This window comes from Vidua macroura, chromosome 5 (genome assembly GCF_024509145.1).
Source record: "Vidua macroura isolate BioBank_ID:100142 chromosome 5, ASM2450914v1, whole genome shotgun sequence".
NCBI classification, from domain to species: Eukaryota; Metazoa; Chordata; class Aves; order Passeriformes; family Viduidae; genus Vidua; species Vidua macroura.
The window spans coordinates 4,124,575-4,151,492 of NC_071575.1; the positions used below are offsets into that span (position 1 = coordinate 4,124,575).

General features: G+C 40.3%; 1 protein-coding gene across 2 annotated transcripts in view; it reads right to left on the minus strand.

Annotated features, from left to right (window-relative positions):
• CACNA1C (calcium voltage-gated channel subunit alpha1 C) overlaps positions 1–26,918 on the minus strand; it is a 455,730-nt gene that overhangs the window by 362,526 nt on the left and 66,286 nt on the right. For both annotated transcript variants that reach the window (XM_053978340.1, XM_053978341.1), the window contains exons 2-3: positions 23,755–24,078; positions 19,733–19,836 (exon numbers count right to left, since the gene is read on the minus strand). In XM_053978340.1, coding sequence (XP_053834315.1) covers positions 19,733–19,836; positions 23,755–24,078 — 428 coding nt within the window. The remainder of the gene's footprint in view (positions 1–19,732; positions 19,837–23,754; positions 24,079–26,918) is intronic.

Consider the following 26,918-nt stretch of genomic DNA (forward strand, 5'->3'; position numbering starts at 1 on the left):
TCTTCCTTTTTGGTCCTAATACAATGCACTGCCAAGAGTTTATGAAGAATACAAATTTTAACATTCCAGATCAAAGACAGCAATATCCAGACTACTGATTTTCAAAAACAACCACAGGATCAAAGTTTTGCCACCCTGATACATTAAAAAAAGTCAGACAGGAGAATAACCAAAATTATCCTACAAACTCACATCCAGTACAGCCAGATCACTGATCTGGTCAGTTAATCTGTACTGGGTAGTGGCCAGTTTCCAGCACTTCATAGAAAAACACAAAGGCTCCATCATACCTCTGGACAAGGTTAGGAAGTTGTGACCATGTGGAAAGCACAGAGATGCAAGGAGCTTCACTGACTGCCACAGGCAGTGAGACCTCCTATGTCAAAGTCTGTTGCATAATTAGACTATGACAATCATTAATTTCCTTCATTGGAGTCCAGCTTCCACCTTATTTTATCACAAGTCCTACAAATTAACACCTTTATAAGCATTTCACAAATTTCTGCGCACAGTTATGTGAGAATAAAACAAAAACACTTGTGTTCCTAGCAAATATGTTTACCCTCGATACAATCACATGCTATAAACTTTATGAAAAACAGAATTAAGGTAAATCATGTTCAAGGTCTTCTTCCTTGTCCTGGCACAAACTGGAAGCTGCCCCCAGTCAATAAGTTAATTTTACCTAATGTAGCTGGAAGAGTGTCAGGCCTGTCAAGGAGACAGATGTGGTCACAACTCCCCTCTGCCAGCTGCACAGCTTTTCCAAATCACTTGTCATGCCCAAAGAAAAGATGCAAGAGTCTGTCTTAATCCACTGCAGTGTCAGACCACAAAGTCTTCAGGACAGCAACACACTGCAATGACTGACGTTGAATGATTGCACTGCTTGATTTGAATCTCTCTGGATCTAGAAGGAAAATCTCCTTCTCCATCCTGGTCCTAAACCAACATTTTATACTATGTAAATCTGTAACGACAAATCTCCCTCCAAGGTTTAGACGTGAGGGATGGAATGAAAATTTTAGTGCCTGGATCTCATCTTGTTTTTAGAGATCAAGGAAGACAGGAGAAAGCAGAGCTGCAAAAGCCACAAAATAAGGGTGCAACATATCATGATGATTCCATTCCAAATTGCTAGTTAAAAAGCTTCTTTTCTTTTTTTTTTTTAAACAAAGTTATCATAACTCATAGTCCTTTAAAAATTAAGTGTTATTCAATCTTGAATTGTTATCCACCTGTAGAGTATCTAAAGGCAATGAGAGAATAGAGTCCTTAAGTCTATTGCTCCTTCTCTCAACCTAGTCCACTTCCCTGATTGACTTTTAATTCCTACACCACAAAATTGGAAACTTCTTGTAAATTAAAAAAAAACATAACCCTTTAACCACAGTCTCAAATCAATCACCCAAAAATTAATTTCAAAATGCTGTGGCTACATCCATGATCCTTGGTGCTTAATCAGTTTGAGGTATGACAGTTCTCAAACCTTAAATCACAAAAACTAAGGAGGTCTGGGCACAAGGAGAACCTAAACACGGAACGTAAGCAGAAATATTACAGAAAGTGGACTGCTTAATTATAGGGGGCATTTTCTTCCCTTCTAATCCTCAGTGAGCCAAAAGGGGCCAAAACACCCAGGTTCTCAACACTTGGCAGCAGTGTAACAGAGTCATGACATTTATTCCAGGCAGAGGGAAAAGATCTGTAAAGATGGCAAAATCCCACTTCATGAGATTATTTTTTTGGTTCGTTTGCTTTATTTTAAATTTACACTGTACTCTTCTGATATTTTTTTTTATCTTGTATTCATTAGATGCAGGTGAAAACATAGCTATCACAGCTCAGAGCTATTTTTGTAAAGCACAAAAAATACCCAGTGATATTTTTATATTCTCAAATGCTTTGTTTAAAGGCAGTGGTACTTTATTGCACTTCTAGACATGCAAGAAGCAACAAGACACCTCTTCTTCCAGTTGTACCATATCAGAAAAAGTACCTTAAAAAAAAAAGATTCACTTCAGTTTTACACTGACAGATACAGTGCTGTGACAGAGTAATCCTAAACCCTCTCTGTTTTAGTAAATGTACACAGCTTAAGAGCCTAAAAATGTTCTGTAACCTCACACCTTTCTTTAAAAGAGGCTGGTAAAGCAGTAATTGCTATGATATCTGCCACTTGCTTTGATACATGTCTGGCTTCAAGATAGCTCTTGATACACAGATAAGCTCACTCAGATAACAGCTTGTATTGGCAGATAAATTCTCTGCTCTCCTTGTGAAAAGGACCCTAGAATTTGGAGAAAACTGCTCAAGTCACACAGGACTGCTTCTTCCAAGCACAACGCTGAGATTTGGGGCAGGGATCAGCTTTTGTGCTCTGCAGTGCTCAGCACAATGGGGTTGGGCCTAGCTCTGAGGCTTGGAGCAGCTGTGGTTCTTTAAATAATTTCCATGCAGTCTGATGGCAGGGATGGCACACACAGATCGATCTGTGCACGCTCCACACTGCTGAGGCAAATGTTCTGTGCTGCTGCTATTCTCCTATTTCACTCAGGAGAGCAAAGCCAAGATGACAAGACTCACTTCAATCTGTATTGAAGATATTCTCAGCAGGATACACAAAATGCTTCTAGAACCAGCTCTAACCCACTGGAATCCAAGCTGCTGCTTCAATTCTGAAAGCCTGCTGCTGCTGTACTGCTTTCACCTGAGCAGTGATGGCCACAGACCCTCCTCCATCCTCCCAATGCCCTCACAGGCACATCCGAAACAGCAAATGCTGGTCCATGGGCAGAACTCACATTTTGCCAGCCACAAAATGTTCATATCAGTAATGAAGGGACATAGAACCTCTCAGAGCATCAACATAATGCAAAAGCAGCGAACTGATTCACAATTGTTAACAATCCCAAAATCCGTATTTGTACATCATCTTGCTTGTATTATTTGATATAGTTCAATGCTGCTTAAAAAAATTAGATAAATATTAATAAATGCAGCTTCCTTCACTTTTCCAAAAAGGTTCTTTCAAGAAACAGGTGCACAATTTTACTGCTAATGACAATTTATCTGATAATGATATAATTTAATTTGGAGAGATATATAGAAATGTTTACTTCTCCAGTTTTAAATTAGTCTTTTAAAAATTGTCTCTCACTGATAACACATAGAGCCTTCTCAGAGCCCATAGTGCTATTGACACAATTTAGGTCACATATATTTTTACTGGATTTATTTGTGCTGGTTGAATTAGGCCTATCAGCCTGAGTCACTTACTGGAAAGTTTCAACTCAAGGATTTTTATAACCATTTTATAATTCCTTTGTCCTATGTACTATCAGAGTCTTTTCAAAAGTGTATAATTAGTGTTCCTAACAGAACTGAACTGCTTTTCATAGAATCACTGTATTAACTATTACTAAAATGACAAAGGCATTATCATGATACATACACTTTTAATTTACAAGTGCAGAATATTATAACCCCTCACAGATGACACTTATGTGGGCTCTGTGACCTTCTCATTACATTGCTGGAAGTGTTCTCTTTAAGAAGTGTTAGACAGGAACTGATACCTGTCCTAACTCCAAGTACCTGACTCTGGAATGAAAGCAAATGTAGAGAAACAACAAACATATCACTCATTTCCTTATTAACTGTGACTGGATTATTGTTTTCATGTGACAGTTCTATTCTTAGAGAAGTTGTGAAACTAGGAATGATATAACAAGAAAGGTTCTGGTCAGACTTCTTGGCCATAAAAAATAAAAATAAGAGGGAAAAAAATGCAGCTCCATCAACATTTTCACAGAGATTGAATTTAGGTAAAGTGCAAGAAGTGAATGTGGTGACCTGAAGAACCATTATGGGACCTTCTTCATCCTGTGGGATATGTTCCTGTATTGCTGTCTTGTTTTGAATGTGAGGTTTCCCAGAAGTTCAGTGATCCAGAAAGTGGCCTGTGCCAATCATCCTCCACATCTGCTGATACAGAGGGCACCATGGCCAGCTGGAAGCCAAGAAGATCCAATCACAGATTAGGTAACACAGCAGATTTGCTTACCCATCTTAAGAAATTCACAACTGCAATTCCAAGTTGCACTAGAGTATTTTAACACCCTCAGGAAACGAGTAGCAACCAATAGCAGTCCATAAAAGAAACCTTATCAACAAAAGAGGAACTTAACAGCAAAATTTTACAGAAGTAAAGAGAAAAATATCTCCATTTGCAAATGCATCAGTGTCTGGATTCTAATGGCATCCTGGTGTTAAATTAGCCAGCTAAAAACAATTTTTCAAGTTATTTTTACTGGCTTTCAGGATAGTTTTGCTGAACTGTCTTCCTAGAAAATCTGAGAATTGCCAAAATCTAATGCCAAACCAGCAGGATATTTTCCAACATCAAAAGTCAGCACCCAGACAACACGACAGACTGCCCTAGATGCCACAGAGCTCATCCCAGGCTCGTTCCTGGGCCCAGAGAAATTCCCTTTCATTGCTAATACAGAGGGTGAATGCAGTCCCCTCATAGTTCTGCTATAGCCAGCTCTCAATGGCTTCCAGTACAATCTCTGCACAGTGGCAAACTGGCTAGGCCACCTTGCAAAAATGTCAAACTGGTCCTGTGCTTCCTCTCCACAGAAGTGGCAGGACTGAAAGGGAAGCAGGTGCCTTGTTAAAAAAGGGTGGGACACCCCAGTGTGACCAGAGCTGGCACTTGCTGATGCTGTGTGTGAGCACTGAGCACAACCTGTTCTCCTAAGCTGTCTTCTAAGGAAGTTCCCCAGTCAGGAACTTTATTGGAAAGACTGAGAGGATTCTGTTCCAGCAAGGTTTCTGAGGCCTTAGAGGGATCCATTTTTTTTTTCAGATATCTGGGACATTTATATCTGGATTCAGAGTGGCTGGGGAATTGATGAAAATAGGGACAGTATCTAGACCATGCTGCTAGGTCTGTTTTCCTTGGAGAGAGGCTGAAATGTCTTGGGTCCTGCCATCTCCTTTATAGTCCTTGTATGTGACTCTCCACTAGAAGCTCCTTGAAATAAAGCTACTGAAGGACATCATGATGATAACAAAGTGTCACAAGTCTGATGCTGAATTGTCAGCTTCTTTGTGAACCTGCATTGCCAAGACTAAAGCAGGGTTCACAGTGCCACTTCACAGATTTCCAGTTTCTCTTGCTTAACTGCAGTGTGAAAACAAAATTAAAGATACATGTTTTGAATATAGGGCTATATCACAAATGAACAAACCAACAGTGAAATTATCTGTCTCACTTCCCTTTAATTTCTAGCTGAGATTGCCACCTCAGCTTAATATCACTCTTTTAAGCCTTTGTACCTTTCTGAGATGAAGAATTTTGCTGAATATTCTTTCACAATTACTAAACTCCCAAAACAAACACTTCCTTATTTAACAAGAAGAACTATTTTACAATAAATGACAGCATCCTGAAAGATTCAGGAGAGCACAGAATTTAGTTTTGCTCTTGGAAATGCCAAGGTAATACACATATGATCAGCATTATCACATGGATAATGTGCTAATGGGATTGTCAGGAATCTCTGGTGTGTTTGGTTTACAAGATGTGTTTTTGATGACCAGCCTAATTAAAAACCCACTGAGAGGGAATTAAAGGCATGTTCTTGGGAAGAATTCTCCCATGTGAAGGGATGCAGAAGTAGAAAATTCCCTTTAAAGAGTTTTGCCTGTCACAATCAGATTTCATTTCCCAAATTCACTCGGATATAAGTCCACAATACATATGAAACCAAACGTTATTACCAACAAAATCAGCACTTTGAGATAAAAATGTGTTTTCAAATGTCCATCTGAGTTTGGTGGTTCCTACATTACTGTCTCAGAGAGAACATCTCAGCTGACAACCTTGAACTTCCTCTTTCCTCAGATTTAATTACAGTAACAAGCCACAAATCTTCAGCTTCACTTCCAATTACATTCTCTTAAACCAAACAAAAAGGCCAGGCTGGACAGGCCTTTGAGCAACCAGGTCTGGTGGACAGTGTCCCTGCCCACCACAGGGGCATTGGAACTAGAGGATCTTTAAGGTCCCTTCCAACCCAAACATTTTTTCCTCTATGAAAAGTCAAGGACTGCTGACCTTAAAAGACAGATATTAAAAATACACTGGTTCCTTTCCTTCTCTTCCCCTCCATGCCAGCTGAAGGTTGACCACAAAGCCATAAAGCAAAAAGCATTGTACTCTTTCTGTATTTTGAACCCCAAAATTCTGGTTTTCAGGCTCCCCCACCACTCCAAAAAAGTCTTCATCTTACTCAGAACTGTGCCTCCAGGAGCAACCAAAGTCAAAAGCCAAAGGGAGATCAATGACAAGACAGGCTTGTATCTCTCCTTCACCCTTCTCCCAGCTTCCAATTATTTTCAGCTCAGGGGATTTCCTCATCTGGATGCAGTTTATGTAATTATTAATCCTCAACGGACCTGCCTTCCAAATTCTTGGTCCACTCTCCTCTGGAGTTAATGTAAACTTTCTGCATTTTTATACAACAGTAACACTCCCGACTAAACCTCTTGCTTGTTCTTGGAGTAATGTCAGAGGGGAAGAGTAGGAAGAATGAGTCATTCCTGTCTCCTGACTCAACTTTTGTCCGGGAATGCTATTTTTCTGTGAGGCTACAGGGAATAGGTGGGAACTACTGCTCCTTGCATAAGTCAGTCATTCAGCTCCCGGGTGCAAAACTTCATTTTAATAAGCTATCAAAACAAAAGGTTTTACTGAAAGTCATAAAAGGCTGCTTAAAGATGGAAGCTGACCAGCACATAAAGCTTATAGACCTCTCCAATTCACTGAAAGCAGACTGGAAAATGAACTTTTGCTCACTGAAACAAAACATCACCAAGTAGCAAGAAAAAAACCTACTAAGAACTCAGCCTATTTATCAGCAGTTCAGGGTAAGATTATTTAACAAACTACTTTTGCTGCCACAGGATTATGAGTATTTCAACAAAAAAAAATTATTTAGGTTGAGAAAGACTCAACAACCAGCATATCTGTAAAATACCACAGACTCTGTAATCTAGAACAAAGCTAGGAGTATCTTTTTAACAGAAAATGATGAGACAATGAGGAGATTTTCATTTCTAAATAAATAATATCCACATGAGAATGCAGTGTTTTGTTTTCCTCCTGCCTCTCTTCTCCCTGTTCTAGCACTCAGAGATGGAAGCAAAGATAAGTATAAATCACGATATGCCATCAAGGCAAAACTGTCCCTGAGAGTCTGGCATCATGCCCAGGATTTTACTCACTCCGTGATGAGTGGTGTTCTCTTCAGCTCAGATTTATCCAGCCTCATCAATAAATACCCCAAGCATGGTCATCTGATGGACATGATGGGATTAGATTCCAAAACATTTAGGGCTGTATATATTATTTCACTATGGTAAAGAAAATGGCAAATATCCTGAAGCAGGAACAATTTCTTTTCCTTACATTAAATGTCTGAACAAATTCTTGTACAGTCCTTGATGGCCAGGCATAACATGAGGGCTTTTAAAAAATTTACTCAGTGCTTTTTCTGTGCATTATTCTATAAACCATTTTCTGCTCAGTGTTTGCTTTATAATCATCACCCCTTTACTCACTTAGGTATGACATGGGAGAATATGTTCTTATCTGTATCTTAGCAAGCAAGTCCTGGATTTGCTTACAAGCTTTCAGACCTTGCTTTTCTGAATCAGGCTAAAATCAGGATCTAAAATAACAGGTTTTAATATGGCAAGCAAATAGAACAGACTCAAAGCTCACAATGTCTCTTGCTCCGTAGTCCAGTTAAAGAGTATTTGCTGATAGCAGGAGAGAATAACTCCATAATCACTTGTGTGCAGTACAGGGCTCCAGCAGGTACGACAGAGAGAAGATGGAGAGACATGTCAGGAGTAGCCAAACAGCAAAGGAAACACAACATTTTGTTCACAAGCCGTTCAAGCGGCACTCACCCACTGAGATCAGCCTGCATGTTTCCAATTTTGCTGAAGCAGGGCAGGCTTAAGTGTATTTATCAGAGAATTGGGAAATATTGAACAATCAGTCTCAGCATAGCGCAAAGGCATGAGCCTGGGATCAAGGAACACAGGTCAAGCTTATCAAACTGTTATTACACATTGAAGAGCAATAGTTTCTCAGAGCAGCTTCCAGATCACATCCAAGGTCAACTCAACACAAGCATCAGGGCACAGCTTTTGGATAACATGGCTAATAAGATTCCAGGATGCCCAATGAATTATTAACTTCTTTGCTGTGCTAGTGACAGCAAAACCAAAAGCTTTATATACCTCCAGTGGCCATCCTTCAAACATGATGCTGATGAGTGTTTTCAGGAGAAAGAACAAAAACAATTATCAGCATCAGGAAATAGTGAGAGCCAATGAAAAAGTTACAGCCCTTGCAATACAATCAAGCATAACCTGTCAGAATTTACAGAGTTAAGAAATATATTTTCATTCTCAGTGTGAATTTGTAGAGAAGCAGAGGAATGTATGGAGGAAAAAGCCCTGTGTATTTTTTCAGGTTATATCATCCTTTAACAGCTTCCAATTAGAAGTGAGGTTGTTCTTACCAGTACGTTATAAACATCTTCCCTTTTCTTGATAAAGCAGTCACAGCATGAATTTATATGACCAGCAGAAAGCAACACTAGAGGCCTGAGATCATCACCTCTCACATTAAAATATAGTCTGATCTATGGAATTTGCCTAAAACTTGGAATTTGTGCTTACCTCTGGGTCCTGCTATGGTCTAGTTCATTTGGTCTCTCCCTAGTCCCACAGGGTCAGACATACTTTCAAGAGGTCATAGGCCACTTTATTTTAAGCAGTTCAATGAAAAAGGAATAATTTTTAGCTCCCTATGGATTTTCACGCTTTCAAAAGGTCAAAGGCTCTGCAGAGCCCAGTTTGCCTTCTGGGCTGGAACAGTGAAGGCACATCAGTTTCTGGAGCCAGAGGCACCCAGGGCAGCGGGGCTGCCACTGAACCGAGCTGTGCTCGGATCCACACGTGCAATGCTTCCATCAGAGGTGGCTTGGAACACTCTCCTGAGCTAAGCTGAAACAGTGCCCAAGGGAGAGCAGTGCAAGGCCTCACCTGCTCCGTTCCAAAGGCAGAACAGCCTTCTCTCCTGCACAGACTGCTGAGAGGACCTGCTGCCCACCCCAGCGAGACAGGAGGGAAGGTGCAAGGCAGAGGGAGAGGCTCCCCTCCCGCGCATGCAGCTGCTGCTGTGTCTGCATGCAAGGCAAGGGAGCAGCTCCAGCTGGTGCCTGTCCCCTGAACTTCTCTGTCAGTACCACTGGGTGCTTTTGGAAAAGACTGGGAATGACAGGGAAAAGACCTAGCTCTGACAATTACACAGCCTCTCAGTGAGATTTGTGGTGTGACTTGCCACGAGCATCACCCAGAAACATCATTAAGCTTCACCCACAGGAAGAGCTCAGAAGTGGAGCCCAGCAAAGGTAGAACCATGCTCTTCATAAGTTCTGCTTCAATGCAATGGTTCAATAGAGGATTAAAAAAAAAAACTAATAAAGCCCAAGACGTACTGAAGAACCAGTGATACGAAAATCCTGCTTGGGAAATTTCTAATTATTTAAGAATTGTTTGCATCCAGTGAAACTTTTCTTTGTGTATTATTAAAGAGCAGCACTGGACACACAAACTGGCAGATGTGTCTGGTTCATGTCTGGGTGATGGAAGGCAGGAATGAGCCACTGTTTAAAACCTGTTAAAACCCTCTTTTAAACACACTCCTTAAATTCACATCAGAGCCCAGAAGTGCTAGCTCTGTACCATGGAAAGTGACTTGAGTGACTAAGATGAACTGAGGGAAACCCATGAGCAGCAGCCTGAACACAAGCTGTGATCTCTCTCAGTCTCTTTTTTTCAATACATATTGAAATGTGGAAGCAAAGGTAAACATTTCCAAAGGGAACTCTCAGCCAGGACTGAATTTATTTCAAGAGCTGTTTACCAGAAGTATTTCCAGGATTTTATCAGCAGTTTCTTCTCTCAAATACCACACTGCATTTTCCCTAGATTAACTCCTGCTCTTTTGTACTGCTCAGTCCCTTATATTGCCATAGCCTCTGTACAAGGAATGTTAAGTGCAAGCTCAAAATTTAGCAGAATTAGACCTTCTAAAAGTTACAAATGCTTTTCTGCATTTATTTTTTTCCTTCTCTTTTTCTTTCACTCCACAAAATTTCAGTACAGGAAAAACATCAAAAAGACTCAAACATTATCATATTGATGGCCTCTGAAAGGCTACAACACTCAATTTTGCTTCAGCTCCTTCTTCCTTTTTCCCCTATCTGTCAAATACTTGCATGCAGCAGCCTGATGTGCCAAAAGGAAAACAAAGCAGCAGCAGTGCTGATTTTATCCTAGGGACAATGAAGTTGGAGATCAAGTTGATCTGGACATCAAGATTTATATCCAATATTAAAAAAAAAAACTGAAACTGGAATGTAATTTTTAAGCATGTAAAATGTAGCAAACATTTAATTTGAGTAAGTAAAGGGCAATGCTGGAATATGAACTGCTACAAACAAGAATTTATTTATGTCAGAAGGAAAGCATCACACCTCTGAGATGGATAAATTTGTGTAATTGTCAAATGAGAAGTAGGATTAAATGAAAGCATTAAACAAGAAGATCTATAAAAAAGCCAGTGACTTGTTTCACAGCTAAAACTTGGTTCAGGTTGAATAAGGGAAGAATATATCACAGTTAATGACTTATAACAATTAGCATACAAGTTGTTTGGGTGAAAGGAGATTTATCAGATTTTTGCTGGTCCATATGAATGCAACCTAAGTTGTAAACCACAGCTGCACATCCAGCCCAGACATCTCCATGTAGGTGTCAGCTTTTACCTACTGCTCTCCCTACTTGGACACACAGCTCTGGATTTTGCAGAAAACCCCAGATGAAACTCCAGTATCACCCATGTAATTGCACATGATTATTCAGTATTTGCACAAGCAAATGCTCACTTAGGTTCTTGGACTCAGGAGGTACCTGAGGTGTTTACCAGAAGTGGGAAGTTGGAATTCCTCTATTTCCTTCCCTTTGTGGCATGGACAGCAGTGATTTTAAAGAGCAGAAGCAGCAGATTTCGTTGTTGTACAGCAAAACAACCCTTAACAAATAAATGCCCCAATACCTGTCACCACAGTGACACCAATCCTGTGTGTGACACCTTCCTTTGTCATTGTCATGATTTAGCCACTGCTATAGAAGCCGTGCATTCCCTTTGATGTTATTTCAATTCAACATTTTTCATCTCAGCCAACTGCTCCTGGAGGGCATTGATGAGCCTTTTGTACAGATTCAGGCATTATCTTGATGACCATAATGAGGAGAAGCTTTCTGTTTATTTTTAAATACAAGTTTAGATTGTGAAACAATTATACAACTAGATCTTGAAAAAATCTTTTGTGACCACATGTTTGCCTGCATAATCTCATCTAAACAGAGATTCTTGTTTAAAAGTGACTCAGACAATAAGGCCACACAAGGATAACAGCACTGTAAGAGGTTTTCAATGGATAAAAATAACAACAATAAAATTACATAGAAGTTCCACTTCTGTGTGAGGTTTTATATTTGAGGGCATGTAATAGAACTGAAACATTTTAAAAGGTCCACATAAAAAGCATTCACCATGCTACAGATCAAAGAGCCGTAGTAAAAGATTAAGCACATTTATTGCTAAGTAGAAAAACATTTCAACATACCAGATGAAGATAACCATATGCAAAAGACGTTTGCTTCAGTTCCTAATATAAGCTACCTAAATATAAATTTTACAAGCAACAGACAGCGACAAACCAGCAGAAGATGATGAATTGCAAAACCCCCAAGCTCTCCACCAGTGCAAGTTTATCAGGACAGCCTGAAAAACAGCTGCACACTTGCCAACACAGCTAGCCAGGGAAGCACACACATCTCATTTCCATTCTGGAAAGCTTCTGCTGTGGGAGCTGGGCACCTCACACGTGCCATTGCCAAATTCAGCACACAGGGCTAAAGGTGCTGGCAGCCCTGCTAGAGAGGCTGGAAAGGAACTGTACCAGCAGCAACCCCAGGAAGGTAAGAGCTTTCAAAGGTGCTCCTCTGGCTGCTCAGTGCTCAAGCTCTGTATGGGTAAGCTCACTATGAGCACCAAGACATCAATTTGCATCTCGTGTCTATCAAACCTTACAGCTATACACCATTAAAGTGCCTCCACTGAGCAAAATATGCTTTCCTTGGTGTCCCAGAGATCATCACAAGCTGTTAAGGTTGTGGCAAAGGGTCAGGAAAACACTGCTGTCCAAAGATGGTCCAGCTCCCTTGCCTAGGCTTAGGTGAAGCAGAACTTGCTGGGGGTGTCTTCAGGAGTTAACCTGCTGAGCCAACATCTGCCAGAAATGCAATGCTCTGCAAAGACATTAATGAATATTTCCTGCTGCTTGCTGGAAGTCTTTCCCTAACCAGTGGTCTCTCAACATCATATTCTTCATCAAGAAATATCTTTGCTAAGTACAGGCTCTTCATGGGAATTGTACAAGCAGGAAAAGAAATTTCATTCCACAAGGTTATAGACAATGTCAATTATAAATTGTCCAGAATTTTTGAAGGTGAAATCCAAGAATTGTCTCATTTTGTTTTGAGGCTGTCATTCTGCCAGGAGGAGTGAAGAGCTGCTATGACATACAGACCCTCATGTTTTAGGAGTTAGAAAGCATAGGAGAAAATAGGAATTGTCCTCGAGAGGAATAGCCAGTCAAAACTCTGACAAACACACAAAACATTCCTCCCTTTTGGCAATTCTGTCCCTTGGCAAGCAGCACGCCCATTATTTTACTTCTAAGGGAGCTGCAAAAAGTTCTTGGGGTATTTTCTAGTTTGAACAAGTCCATGAAGCATTGCCTTCAGAGACAATGACTTTGTACACGTCAGCAAAGCCCGATGTTCCAGCAATTGTTTGTCAAGGCACTGAATTAGTGGATGGTTTCTGGTGACAGCCAAACTCCAGTGAAGTCAAGGGGAAGCTTGCCTGACTTAAAGCCCAAGAATGTGGTCTAATATAATCTATACATAAAGGAATCTAAAGGTGATATGTAATGTGCTCAATTGAATTTCTAGATTTTCTAGATTCTTATTTCCTTCCTAACGTCATTAAAAGATTCTGAAGAGCTCATGAACAGAAGTCAAACATCCCAAAGACTTATAGAAGGGTAAGGATACCTGTATCAAAAAGGACAGTACAAAAACGGCCTGCCATTTTGAAAATTCCCACTGCTTTTAAAAGATTGTTACTTTTGTGGTGGCAGGAATGAGACTACAGTGAAAACATCACTACTTAAATATTCTTATTTGGCTTTCTTCCACATTTTTTCTGTCTTTCCTAAACAGGTAAAAAAAAGTTGTAAGAAATCCAAACGAAACACACACACAAATCCTACACTGAACCTGAGGTTTGATAAAGAAGAATAATTACCACCTGAAAAAAAACCTCACTTGTTAAGATTTAGAAAGCCTACACATAAAGAAAGGGAAAAGGTAATCAGAGCTGTCTACAAAAATGGGATAAATGGTTTAATGTTTGGACTAACTTGATAAACCTGCCATCAATCAGAACCAAAACATACAACTAAAATTTCAAAATCACTCACACAGAAACATACAACCTACAAATTTCAAGTTACTCTTTTCATGGAGTTGGATTCGTTAGTGTAACAGTTCATCATTCCTTGCATTTTACACAGCTTACAGTCGTACTGCAAGTGCACACGAGTGTCCATGTCTACTGCTGGTGTTCAGACATCAGACTGGGGAGAGCACCAATTTCAAAAGCAAAAGGCTTTTGAAGACAAGGAGACAAATGGGTAGAGAATGAAGCTAAAAAAATAAGGAGATAGAATGTGCACTGGGATTAATTACTTGGTCACAGAGTCCAGGTTTAGGAAAAGAAAGGGAATTCAAGAGTAAAATTAACAAGAGAAGTGGTCAGGAAGCTGAGTAAAGCAGAGCACTGAGGTCAAATGAGAAAACAGGTGGGAAACATGAGACCACTCTGGAAGGGAGACTGCAGTTAGGAGGAAAATGGAAAAGGATTGGGTCTGTTACAATGTGTACTGGAACAAGGAGAATTACTTGGCAAGAATTATGAATTTAAAAAGCAAAAAGAAATATGGGGGGACACAGCCATGAGAGATGTCAGATCCCATAAAGAGATGGCAAACACCAACAAGCACAGACTGGATGAGGACTCTGGGGCCACTGGTACAAAGAGAAGCTGGGATTTGGTCAGGACTCTGAACCCAACAGCTTTGTTCCCACTAGTAACACATGTGCCAGTCTCTGCTTTACCAGTTGCATCTCCACAAAGCCTAGGAAATGACACAACTATGTTAAAAAAAAAAGAACAACAAAACACCTACTTTTTACATTTCTTTTCTAGTTAGTGACTACTATCTTGGAATTGACTGCTAGTGATTTTCTTCTTTCCTTACAGTCTTTTTCACAGCATTTCTGGTAGTGATGTGATGGAAAAATTGAGATGGCAATTTATCCAAGGCCACATAGCTTGCCAATACCAGGACCTGAACACAAGTTGAATGCCTCCCTCTTAAACCCCATGCTTATTCTTCCACCCTGTGCTTCTCTGCAGCTTGGGGTGCTGAGTATCACCCTGTCAGAAGCAGGATTTCTGAGAACTTCAGGAAATGTTGAGCCAAAATTCCATTACATTCAGCTTCCTCAGAATCACACAGTGATTCACAATCTTTCTGGAAGAAACCCTCAAGGATTTTTTGGCACAATTTCCTTTCTTCTCATCCTGACTCCAGTCCCTTTCCAGCCGCCTCAGCATCCTTCTTCCAGCCCCTGTCACTCAGCCCTCCCTGCTCAAACCCTGTAACTGTGTGAGCTCCCCCAGCTGCAGCAGAGCTGGCATCAGGCCCAAGGTAATAAACCTGTCAGAGCTCATTAGCTCGGAGTGCACTCTGTCCCTCACCCCCCATGCTGTCATCCTCTGCTCACTCACTGCCTGGGAACAGCACACACGAGGGTGAGGGCAGTGATACAGCAGAACCAAAAGCTTTTGTGCAGTGTTCTTCCTCACCCAGAAAAGCCATCCTTTCTTTTCCCAGCCCCCTCACCCCCACTTTGCTCTCTAACACTTCCTGATGTCACACAAGAAAAATTGAGGTTGTTCTGTGTGGTGACTCTAGAATTTTCTGACACAAAAATTGCTGAAGTTTGTTATGTCAATGTGTAGAAATGTAATAGATAGTCACATCCACATGTCTATCTATATAATAGACAGTCCAATGTAATAGATAGTCACAATAGATAGTTAAAAAAAAAATTAAAACAACTTTCTCTTTTTTTTTTTAATGCAGGAATCCCCTGCTCTACAGGATACTCCCATAATGACCAGATAATAAAGCAGCCATTCTCCCTGAATGGCAAGCCCCCTTTCCATAGGCAGACACAAACATTGGCTGGCACAAGAACTGACAATCAAGCAGAAATCCCATCTTTCTTTTCACAGACTCCTATTTGAGGTTTAACAAATTAGCCTGAAGGTGACATCCCATTATGGGCTCACATATAAACACAAGAGATCTTTCTTCACATTTAACTAGTGTACAACAGGATTTCCCTCCGGTAAGAAGGACAAGGAAGGGAAAGCAGAGCTATCAAAGCAACAGAAGGAAGATTTCCCTGCTCTTTACCCAAAGCATAAACAACCAACAGAGCTGCCTTCCCTGGAACGTGTTGTAAACCTTGGTCTTAACCTCATTATGTTATCACCGTGCTGTGACACTGACCAGGCTTGTGCCATTTGCAGTTGCCAGTAAAGTGACAGAAGCATTTTCCTCTCAGCTTCCTATCTTAGGCAGTCTATAGTTTTATTCCTAAATGTATGTTATCTCTGTCCTAATGCATAATTGCAGGGATAACAAGCAGAAAGCCTCCGTATCAGTCACAGCCTCTGCTGCAGACTGACTTTAATGCCCCTCAAACCAGCTTCAATTTTTCTGGTTGCATTAGCACACAACTGTTCTTTGTGCAGGGTTATACATGAGCTTATTTCATTTGTGAATTTAAATTAAGTCTCAGCAAGTTCATTAATACAAAAGAAAGAAAAAAATGCACTTAATACAACTGCCCTCCATCTGTGTAAAGTTTTCCAGTACTTTTTTTCCAGTAACAATAGTTTTTAGTTACTTTTTCAGTAACACTACGAAAGTAGCACATAAAAACTGCTGAAGCAAATTTCAAGCATTTTTTATGAGTACATTATACTATTCTGGCATATTTTTAAAAGCCAGTGACAAAGACACTGCAGTGAGCATAAAGATAGGAAATGTGGGGTTTAGGATAAATGGTCATTTCAAAACTGAAAGGCCTTCACAGTCCAAGTTACTGTCCCTAGACTTGATAAAAAAGGCCTGAAGATTTATAGGAACTATTATTGTAGGAAGACAGATTGCAGAAAAACATGCAGAACATCTATGTGGTGTGAAACCTAAACTTGTAATACACAACAGCTATTCACAATTCCTGGCTAATGCAAAAGGGAAGGAATTATTCACTGGACTCCTCTGTAGCTAGTTTCAATGCTCACCACTGAGGCATCATATCAAATAGGTCTTGCAGCTAAAGACAAATGGAGACATGGAAGAGGTTACTGGTTTTGTTCAGGTACATGGGGAAGCACAAAGCACTGCATGTGTCCTATGTGACCATCACTGGTCATGTGTGAAATCCACACAGAGCAGTTGTTTGTCCAAGCATTATTTAGGCATCATTTTTCTACTTTTACAGAGAGAAGGAAAGAAGGCACTCACATAATCCAGGATTCCTCTCTTTTTCCTCACCACCCTCTACTCCATTAGCTTGTTGAAGGCAATTGTCTGAATTTTAACCTCAGTCACCAAGGAAAATGTTATTTGAAAAGTTGTGATGAAACTTTGGAGAAGGAATACTCTGAGCCTAAGGCAAATCTGGCAGCTTATTGGAAAAGTGCTATGGCACTTGCAGAGCTTGTTAAACAGTTACTGCCCATCGTGTTTTCTGTAGATAGTTTCTTGTATCTCAAGAAGTTAGAGATGTCTCAGGAAACCAGGGATGTGGGAGCTACTGTGGTAGCCTTAAAACAGCTAAATTGCAACATGAAAATGAATCAAGAGTTCTAGGCAGCTAGAAAAATTCTGTGTGCAATCACCTTTCTGCCAGTACACACATCTGTGCATGACCCACATGCACACACTGCACACAAAAACTCCTCACCTGTGTCACATTACAGCCTTTGCAGCCCTCGACTTCATGGCTACAGAATAAATCTGATTGTGAAATAGATGCTCACAGGTAGGGGAAAAAAAACAAAGATGAAGTGAATACATGAGCTTTTACAGGAACATGTTATTAACCCCAGCTCCTTTCCAGTCCCTTCCACGTGCAGTTTGGCTCTTTGGCAGTAAGGTCCCACCCTTGTACAGTTCCTGCCTGATGGAATAACTTTAACTCTCATCTATTCTTTCATTCCATTCCAAAACACAACTAACACATTTTTTCACCCTTATCTCACCCATTTGCCCCCTCTCTCCCCCTCCCTTTTGCTCTGGACTTCACTCACAGAATGCAGCACATGCTGTATACTCACATAGTGTGCTCCTCAACAGCAGTGTGCACATGCCAAGGGATAAATATGTAAACTGAGAAAGCAGCAACAAAACACACAAAACCCAACAACGGCAAACACAGGCTAACAGGAGATCACAGCCTACTGAGCAGCCACAGCTCCAGGCTTTTATCTATAATGTAGAAGGGTCTTGACTTCACGAGTCCACACTAAGTATCCCATTTTCCAGTTTTAATTATTTTTTCCTTGAAGACACGAAGAACAAAGTGGAGTCAAGCAGATTACTCATTTAACTTTCTTCTTTCCCTACTTCTGTGAAACAGTTATTTAGGTAAATTAACAGTTCCTCCTGATCCTCAAGGCTGTAACATTTCCAAACTTTCCTGAGATGATAACTCTTGCTTGGCTAGGTTTTTCTGAACTCCACCAACAAATAACACAAGAGGTTTTTATAGGCATTCTAAATTATGTAAAAGATGTCTTAGAAAACAAATGCAGAATGGAAACTCAAATCACAAGGTGCACATATTTCTTGATAGCAGAACAGTTTCAATTACAAAGATACCTCCAGCCCAGTTTCAGCCAGCAGTCTCCTCACTGAATTGAGGCAAATACCCACAACCCAATTAAATTCAAACCAAATTGTGAGTCCTCTAACCTTCAAATGTTCTTCATTTTCCTCTTTGAACCCTGCAAGTCAGAACATGCAATGAACATACCTGTTTTCCTCACCAGGAGATCAACTGAATGTGGTTTTTATTAAATAAAATGCAGTAATTTTTGGGAGATGCCCTACTGAAAATTTTAAAATATAAACACCACAACTCATCATTGTTAAACACTAAGTCACACTAACAAAGAACAGCCAAAGAGACACAAGACCAACTCATGTGCACTGTACCTGTAGAGAACAGTTAACAATCACTTACCACCTCCTGTTTCTCTTTTTGTACTTCTTTAAGGAGTTACAGTACAAATGCACCACACTACAAGTTTTTTACTTCTCTTTTTTTTTTTTAAACATAGAAGTATTGTTTCAGCAATTCCTGAAGTTTGCAATGTGTTTTCTAAAACTTCAAGAGAGATTTAATCAGATGACTGATTTCCAAGAGCAGCATGAATCTTTTTTAATTACAGTGTCTGTCAGCCACCCCAGTTGTTGCTGCTTTAGAAGTATGGCTTTTGTTCTCCTCCACTGTTGCTCTAAAATTTCTTAAGTCTCAATAAATTTTATTCAGGAAATAGCAGCCCTGCTCCTAAATTCTGGGAGTAAGTTTTTATCCTGATTCAACCCGACAAGTAGGAGATTTATTCACATATTTGAGAGGGGAAAAAAAAATGTTTTCTGCTAATTCAGTGAACTGTGTTCCAGAGCTGGTTTGTGTTTTGCCCTTACTGAACAGAATTCTTTGCTATGGCTTCATGCTAAGCCAAAAGTAAACACTCTTCTTTTTTATACAGACAGCTGAATCCCAAAGTACCAACACTGGCATCGGTGGTGACAGATGAAAAACTATATTCCCCCAACAAGAGGGAATGACTGAAAAACCAAAAACAACAAAAATTTTTTTAAAACCCCATCAAACCAAACAAAAAACGCCCACTGCACAAATATTGTTCAGCCAAATCAATGCATGTGTCTGAAATGCAAGCATTAATCAGTCATCAATCACTTGAGAGGGGGACAGCACCATTTTCACAATGGCACACAGTAAGGCAAAAGCCACTAGGTGATCACTGATTAAAAGATATCTCCCACAAATACCTGCAGGTTAAAATTTACCAAGCCCTTTTGCAGCATGCTGAAATTTTTAACCTCAACATCACATACAGCACCTGTGCAACTTTTTGGAATATTCTTCTCTAAAACCCGCTCCACTGCGACAGGTAATAAAATGAATTGACAAGACATAGCAGTAAAAAACAATTTTTATGATGTTCTAATCTTTGGTGGATATATTCACATTCCCTGCCTTCACAAGTCTCCACGATCACTTTTCAAAAGGACTTTCAAAATAGCAAGACTAAACACCATCGAGGACTTACCAGATTGGAATTGGTGGCATTGGAATCATCTTCTGGAAAGGGGATATAGATAGCTAAGGCCACACAATTGGCAAAAATAGTCAGTAAAATAATTATTTCAAATGGTCTGAGGAATGGAGTTAAGGAAATTGTTCCAAAATGAGCACGCAAAAATAAAAAGAAATTTTGAAAAAAAAAAATATTTATAAGATCTCTGTTTAAAACAAGCATTCCAAGCCTCTTATACTCTGAAAAGAAACATATGCCTTTTTAAGTGCTTTTAGGAGCTCCCAGCCAAAATTCTTCCTAATATGTCAAAAGCAGTGTAGGCCAGTCACGTGCCAGAGTAAACAAAGGTTTCTTAAAAGTTTTTTCTTCTTTTACTTATTTAGATTGTATTTTCCCAATTTTCCTTTGAGCATGGCTGCACTAATTTTAATAAGAGAAACATGTACTATAATGACTGCCCTTGTTCTTTTATGATTATTTTTTTCTTGGTTGTTTTCATCTGCATTTATAAATTCTCAGACAATTTAAACAAATGTTTTGGGGTTTCTTTTCTTTTGTTGTTGTTGCTGTATTTTTGCCCTCCTTTCTCAGTTTCTCTCTCATAGCTTGGAGTTATAAAAGTGAGGGCTCAAGCAGTAATAACCATGGTTAGAACATCTTTAAAAAAGGATAAATTTTGTTAAGGTAAAAAAAGTCTTTGTCCAAAATGTGCTTACACTGCACATTGCCATGTATACTCATTTTGCTTTAAAATGATTTGGGGGAATATTTCTTTTTCTCTTATTTACATTTCATTTGGCATCAGAGAGAACACAAAAGTTCAGTATTTTAGGGACAGCAGAAAGCTGAGAGTCCCTTCTGACTAAGAAACAGTTCAGAGGCATTTCAACCTTGCATCAGCTTTGTTGGGGAAGGGAGAAACCAAACGTTTGGAATGTTCAACAAAGAAATCCTGCACAAGCTCAGTGCCCCCCTGGCTGTCCACGGGAACCAAAGGGCATTTTTCTACTGCCCAGTCTCCTGGCACTGCACTTCATCTACTTCAATGGTCTCCCAAATCTCTGCTGCTGTGAAGTGTCTCCAAACTCAGACTAGAGACCAGATTTATGGTCTGTCTACATTTACTGGCCTGCAAGAATATCCTGGAGGCTACTTCTGGGATAACTCACCAGTACTCAGGAGGGGGATGAGGAGCAGGAGAGAAGGCCAAGCATAACCTGTGCCACAGAGTGCATTTGAGCATGACTTTATCTACCATGGGACTGCCAAATGTCAGCACAGCACGTGTGATTTTGGTCAGCAGACTGCTGTTCTCAGCAGAAAGAACAGGAGATCTTTGAATGCTAAGCTGAGCTGCAAGATATACACGAATTCCAGGCACCTGACTGCTGTTTATACTCACATACATTCTACATTTCATATATGGAAGAGTCAGAGGGTTCCAGACTCACCAGACTACTGTGCTTAAGCCTCTGAATAATAGGAGATAAATGGTACCACAGAGGCAGAAGAGCAGATCAGGACAGGAAGAGAAATCTACATGAGAAATCATAAGACTTCTTAGCTATGTACTACCCCAGGCTGTTTGTAGAATGTTTACTGCTTGAAGACCTGGATTTCCGCAGGCTTTCATTTTCTTAGTCACTTTTTTCCCCCCAGATTTTTGTTTATTTGTTTTGGCAGGATTATTATCCATTAAATTATCACTGTTTACACATATTTCCTTTCACTTCAATTCCCTTTTTGCATTGTAAACATTAAATTCTATAAAATCTACAAATACACTGCACAAAAGGCAGAAAATTAAACACACAGCTAAATCCTTGCAAAAGAAGGTAATTACTTCATTTTATTTTTTCTTGAATGCAATTGCTCATTCAGGCTCTTAACACTGTAACATTTGGGTAAGAAACAATACTGATACTATTTGATATTTGTTTAATATCTATTATGCTTAAACTTTAGTGGTACAACAAATTAGGCTAAGCCTTTCTCAGTAGTTTTTAGCAAGTAGGAAAAGTCAGAATATAGAATTAAACTAAACCTTGTCACAACCCTTTGATATTGCTTGTTGTCATTGAAGTGTTTCATGTTTACAAACTCCAGATGTCCAATGAGAGGTTCTGATGGAAAAAAAAAAAATACTTCCATCAACTCTCCTAAAAACAAACAAAACCCCAAACTGCAAGCTTCAGCATCTTTGTGCTGCTTTAATTGCACTGTTTGGTCATCTCTTGATCTCAGCTGTACCCTGGTTTACAACACCTCATTCCCCTCATTCACTGCTGATCTTATTCATCTACCAAATGTTGCTCTGAAGACATTGGGTGCTGCTGAGTAAACCAAAATTCAGTTTTATCCTGTTAGTCATCACCCATCATCTTATGCTTAAAGTATCAGACTTATGTCAGAAGCAATAAAAAGTAGCAAACTTAATCAGGGGATTAAAAATTAGCATCTGAAGAAAAAAGGAACAGGCAGGCAGGTAGTTTAAGGACATCAAAAGATTGACAGGAGCATTTTTAAAAAGTTCTTAATCTGAAAAGTATGTCCATGTCAGCAACACCTGATATACTCATTTTCTGTTTTCACCCAGCATCCCACCAGACACCCAAGGGAATAATATTATCACGTTGTCTTAAATGACTTAATTCATTTTTTTTATCATATTAACTACTGCCAAGTTCTGTACTGCCTTTCCTTGGCATGCTTATCTACCCCTAAAAACCTTCTTTTTCTTTTGTATTTCCTGAACAACCCCATTAGCTTGTGATTACTGTTCAGGATTAATCCTGGTTTCTCTTTGAGGATGCAAAGGAGGCATACTTCATTTCAGTTTGAGTTTCACACCAAAGACTCAAACTCCAGCTTGCACCCATCAGGCTCGGATGACTAGAAAGGCTTTGCTCTTTGCACACAATAAAGCAATGATCAGACTCTCCCTGCCTTTCCAGGGAAGCAGCACCGACCCCTTCACTCTGCAGCTCTGTGTCAGTGGTTATCATCCATCATCTGTGACACCATCTGTCTCTTGTTCAGACTGTCAGATCTGGCTCTGCACTGCATTTGGACATGTTACTTTAGCTGTATTTCTTTTTCCCTTCTTCTAGATAACCATTATCCCTTACCATACAATAAATACTGAGTCTTATGATTTTAACCAGAATTCCAATATAATTAACAGTTCTCAGCCCAGTCTCAGGGTCTTACTACATCCCTTTGGGGGTTTTTACCTCGTCCTTTTGCCCCATTCTTTTCTCCATACTGTAGAAAATGTGACATCTCATGTTTAACAAAAAAGTGTATGATTCAAAGCAGTAGAGCTTTGGACCGGTGACACCTCTAAAAAACCAATAAAAATTAAAAAGGGAAAGCCAGGAGCTGCTTTAATCCCATAGATTGATAGTTCTGACCTCAGACACCTTGAATACCTCCCACGCATTTCCTGGGCCGTACTTTTTTCAAAGAGCAGAACTCAACCACTAAGCCATACTCAAGCTATTCAAGCTTCTAGTGGTCTCTCACACGGGGTGTAGTTAAAGTTCCAGTTCTAATCCTCTTTCCTCACCTGCCCTCACTTCAGCATAAACCACCTCAGGCAAGGCATCAAAAATTATTCGTGCCCTTTAAGTTCCCAGTGGTGGAACTTTCAATGTGACGCGTTGACTTCAACCCAACGCGTTGATTTCAACCCAAGGCATTGACTTCAACCCAACGCGTTGATTTCAAACCAAGGCGTTGACTTCAACCCAACGCGTTGATTTCAAACCAAGGTGTTGACTTCAACCCAAGGCTTGACTTCAACCTTAGGCGTTGACTTCAACCCAAGGCGTTGACTTCAACCCAAGGCGTTGACTTCAACCCAACGCGTTGACTTCAACCCAACGCGTTGACTTCAACCCAACGCGTTGACTTCAACCCAACGCGTTGACTTCAACCCAACGCGTTGACTTCAACCTGATGCATGGACTTTTCCCCCCAGCCATGACCAGGAGCTGATGTGCACAAAGGCCTGTTGGGCTGTGCTAAAGGATATTTCCATTCGACGATGCTGATGCACGCCCTCCGGATGGGATTCTTCAGCGTGAGGCACAGCAGCGCCCGGGGAGGACGGGTGGCTGTGGTGGTGCCCTGCTTCTTCTGCTTGCCATACTGCTGCCGCTTCCTCTGCGTGGAGCTGGCCGTGGATATCGTGGCATTGCCAGCGCTGCCCATCAGCTTGGCTTGCCTGGCAGCATCGATGGCAGCCTGCCAGGACAGAGCAGCCCCCGGAGTGGGGATGTGCTCTGGGGCAAGCCCTGCAGCTGCATTGGCATTCATGTTGGCATGAGCTGGACGGGGACTCCCATAGTTGGAACCTGCGGGGCGAAAGAAAATTAAGAATAAAATGAAGCAGAGAAATTTGTGAAGACGTTTTTTAAACGGCGGAAGAGATCGCGAGTGGTTTTTTAAAACCTTTAGTGTAGGGTATTGTAGATAATTCAAATTCTTCATTGTAAAGAAATACCACTATGCAATCCTTTGTCTTGCAAGAGACTCCCAATAAGACTGATGGATGCTGAGCTGTTAGAAGTGCCTCCAATCAATGCAGTCTCCAGAGATTCAGAGAAAAGAAACTATCCCTTTTTTTTTCTACCCTATTTTGCACTTTGGACTGTTTGAAAGCTCAAAAGATAAGGCTAGTCCTCATCACTTTCTCACTCAGACACGCAGCACGATGCTATCTGGTACATGGCAAAGGACCCAAACAAAATTGTCAAGTCCTGTCATAAAAACCTTCATGCTTCTTGGAGATCACCTGAAGGTAAGGTGAAATTTTGCCAATAACCTTAATTCTCCCTGCAAACAACACCTATGTACAGGTCTAAGAACAGCCTGAGCAGAAGCTACAGTGAAGCAGAAAGCAGCACACAAAGACACAGCTGGTGGCTTTTGTGCTCTGTATGTTCCTGTGCAGAGAGTTCAGGCCAGCCATACATTTAGAAAATTGGAACTATCTCCATACCCTGATAAACTACTGAATCAATGGAGAAATTTATTTTAAAAGCATAAAATAATAAGAATGCTAAAACCTAGCAGTCCCAAGTCTTGCAGCTTCTTTAGCCAGAAGTGAGGAAGTATATGCATTTGCCCAATCATAATAATGGAATATATACATCAGGTGACAGGTGGCTGATATTGAGAAGGTCTTAGCAGTACAAAAAATAAAGTCACTCTTTCAAGCCAGTGCAGCTGTTCCAGTGTTTCAGTAAAGACAGCTAAGTCACCTGTGCCCCTTAAGTGAGGCATGAAAACCTCCATCACTTCAAGAGGAAAGAATTTTGAAATTTCAAAACAGATTGCTTTAGTCTTTGGACTATGCTTCTGTTGAGTTCTGCAAGAACTTGTGAAATATCAACTGAATTTTATCCCAGACACTTTAGGGAAGAAAATGTAAGCCCTGTTTAAAAAGTGCAACACAGAATCTACACAAAGTCACAACAGCAAACTTTGATTAAGAAGAACGCCTTGTTTAGGTATGCCCTGTATTACATTTAAGAGACTATTTAATTTGTTGAGGACTTGTGAGTCTGCCTGTGGCCCATAATTTGAGGTACAGGTAAAAGGAGGCCTGAGAGGTCTACAGATCTCATTCCTCCACAGTTCAGCTTCAAAACCCTGCCCACTCCTGAGAGTGCCCATTCCTGATTCAGGAAGCACCTGGCTGGTGCTTCCACTGACATCTGAGCAGCAGCCTGTGCTTCAGAAAAAGTGCACACACAGGGGGCAGAGAGTGGAAACCCAGTCAAGGAGTAAGATCATCTATTTCAAAGCAAGCTCAAAGCCTCCTGTTGACCATGTTCCACTTTAGATTAGTGCAGAAATATGGTGTTATTAAATAGGACAGATGGGCTCCTGCAGTCTGTTAGACAAAGCAAAGGGAAGACCACTTGTAACACTGTTCCTTTTACAGTATCAGATGAAAGGCATTTAAAACCAGGGACTTGGAAAGCTCTTCTTGAATGGAAATAATTACTCAAGATGCATATTTCATAGCTGGATGTGCAGTGCCAAGGTAGCACAGCACTGACTGCATTACAAATGAATGAAAGCAGGTGGAATAAATACAATTACGTTGACACACAGAGTGCAACAGGATATGCCTCTGCCTAGAAAGCATTCAAGATTTGTAAATTCATCTCACTGGATCACAAGGAAGGACGTGATAGAGTCAGATCCTATTTTATGTCAGGCATTGCCATGAGATTTTCAGGCTGTTACAGTCTCATTATAGAGCAGGGAAATCCAGAGCTTGTCTCTGCTCACTGAAAAACCTCCTAGCTGCAAACCAGCCAAAGGAAGCTGATGAGTAACGTGACTCTGATATGAGAAAGGGAAAGCTGAAAGAACCAAGAAATGGGAAATGGTTAATTCACATCCCTGGCATTTTGAAAATGAAGAAAAAGAGCTTTCAGATTCCTACAGGCTAAGCAGATTTCCTCGATGAAGCAGGCAATCAAGAGGCAGACAAACTTAGTTTTCCAAGGCTAAGCAAATTGTACACAGCACTACTCATGGGATACGTATTTATTTTCAGACTTGCTCCAGATGCAGTTTTTCTCTTAGCATCTATTTGACTGCCCTAGCCTGAGGCATCCTGGAAAGGAAAAATAAATGGAAAATCACTCTAATTATTCTCCAACTCCAGCTCTGTTTTAACACTGACCCATTACAGGGGAGAAGAAAGATGTGTGTTTTCCAGTAAAAGCAAACTCGCTGATCTCTCTCCACAGTGGTCTTATCATGCTGACTAGACCATGTGCTCCTGTAAATAAACAGCTGCTGCTTCTTAATGAAGACTTTTCTGCAATTTGGGAATGCATCAAGTTTCATCATTATTACTTCTTATTAGTTAGGGTTTCACACGAGGATCCAAGTCATGCATTTTGACTTTGACGTGCCAGCAAAGTTAAGGAACCAGCTTTTGGTTGTTTTATTGGCTTTCCTTCGAATATGATCAGCAGACTCATAATAAAGTGCTTTGTCTCAAATTAATTTCAAATTATGAGACAGTAATGACAGATTTATATTAACAAATATTACAAATATTGATTACTGATAAGGATCTGTCTGTTTTGAGAAGCTCTGAGGCTGCAGACAGGATCTGTAGTAAATGAGAAATGGCAATGGCAAAAGATTTGTTCTGGAAGTACTTTAT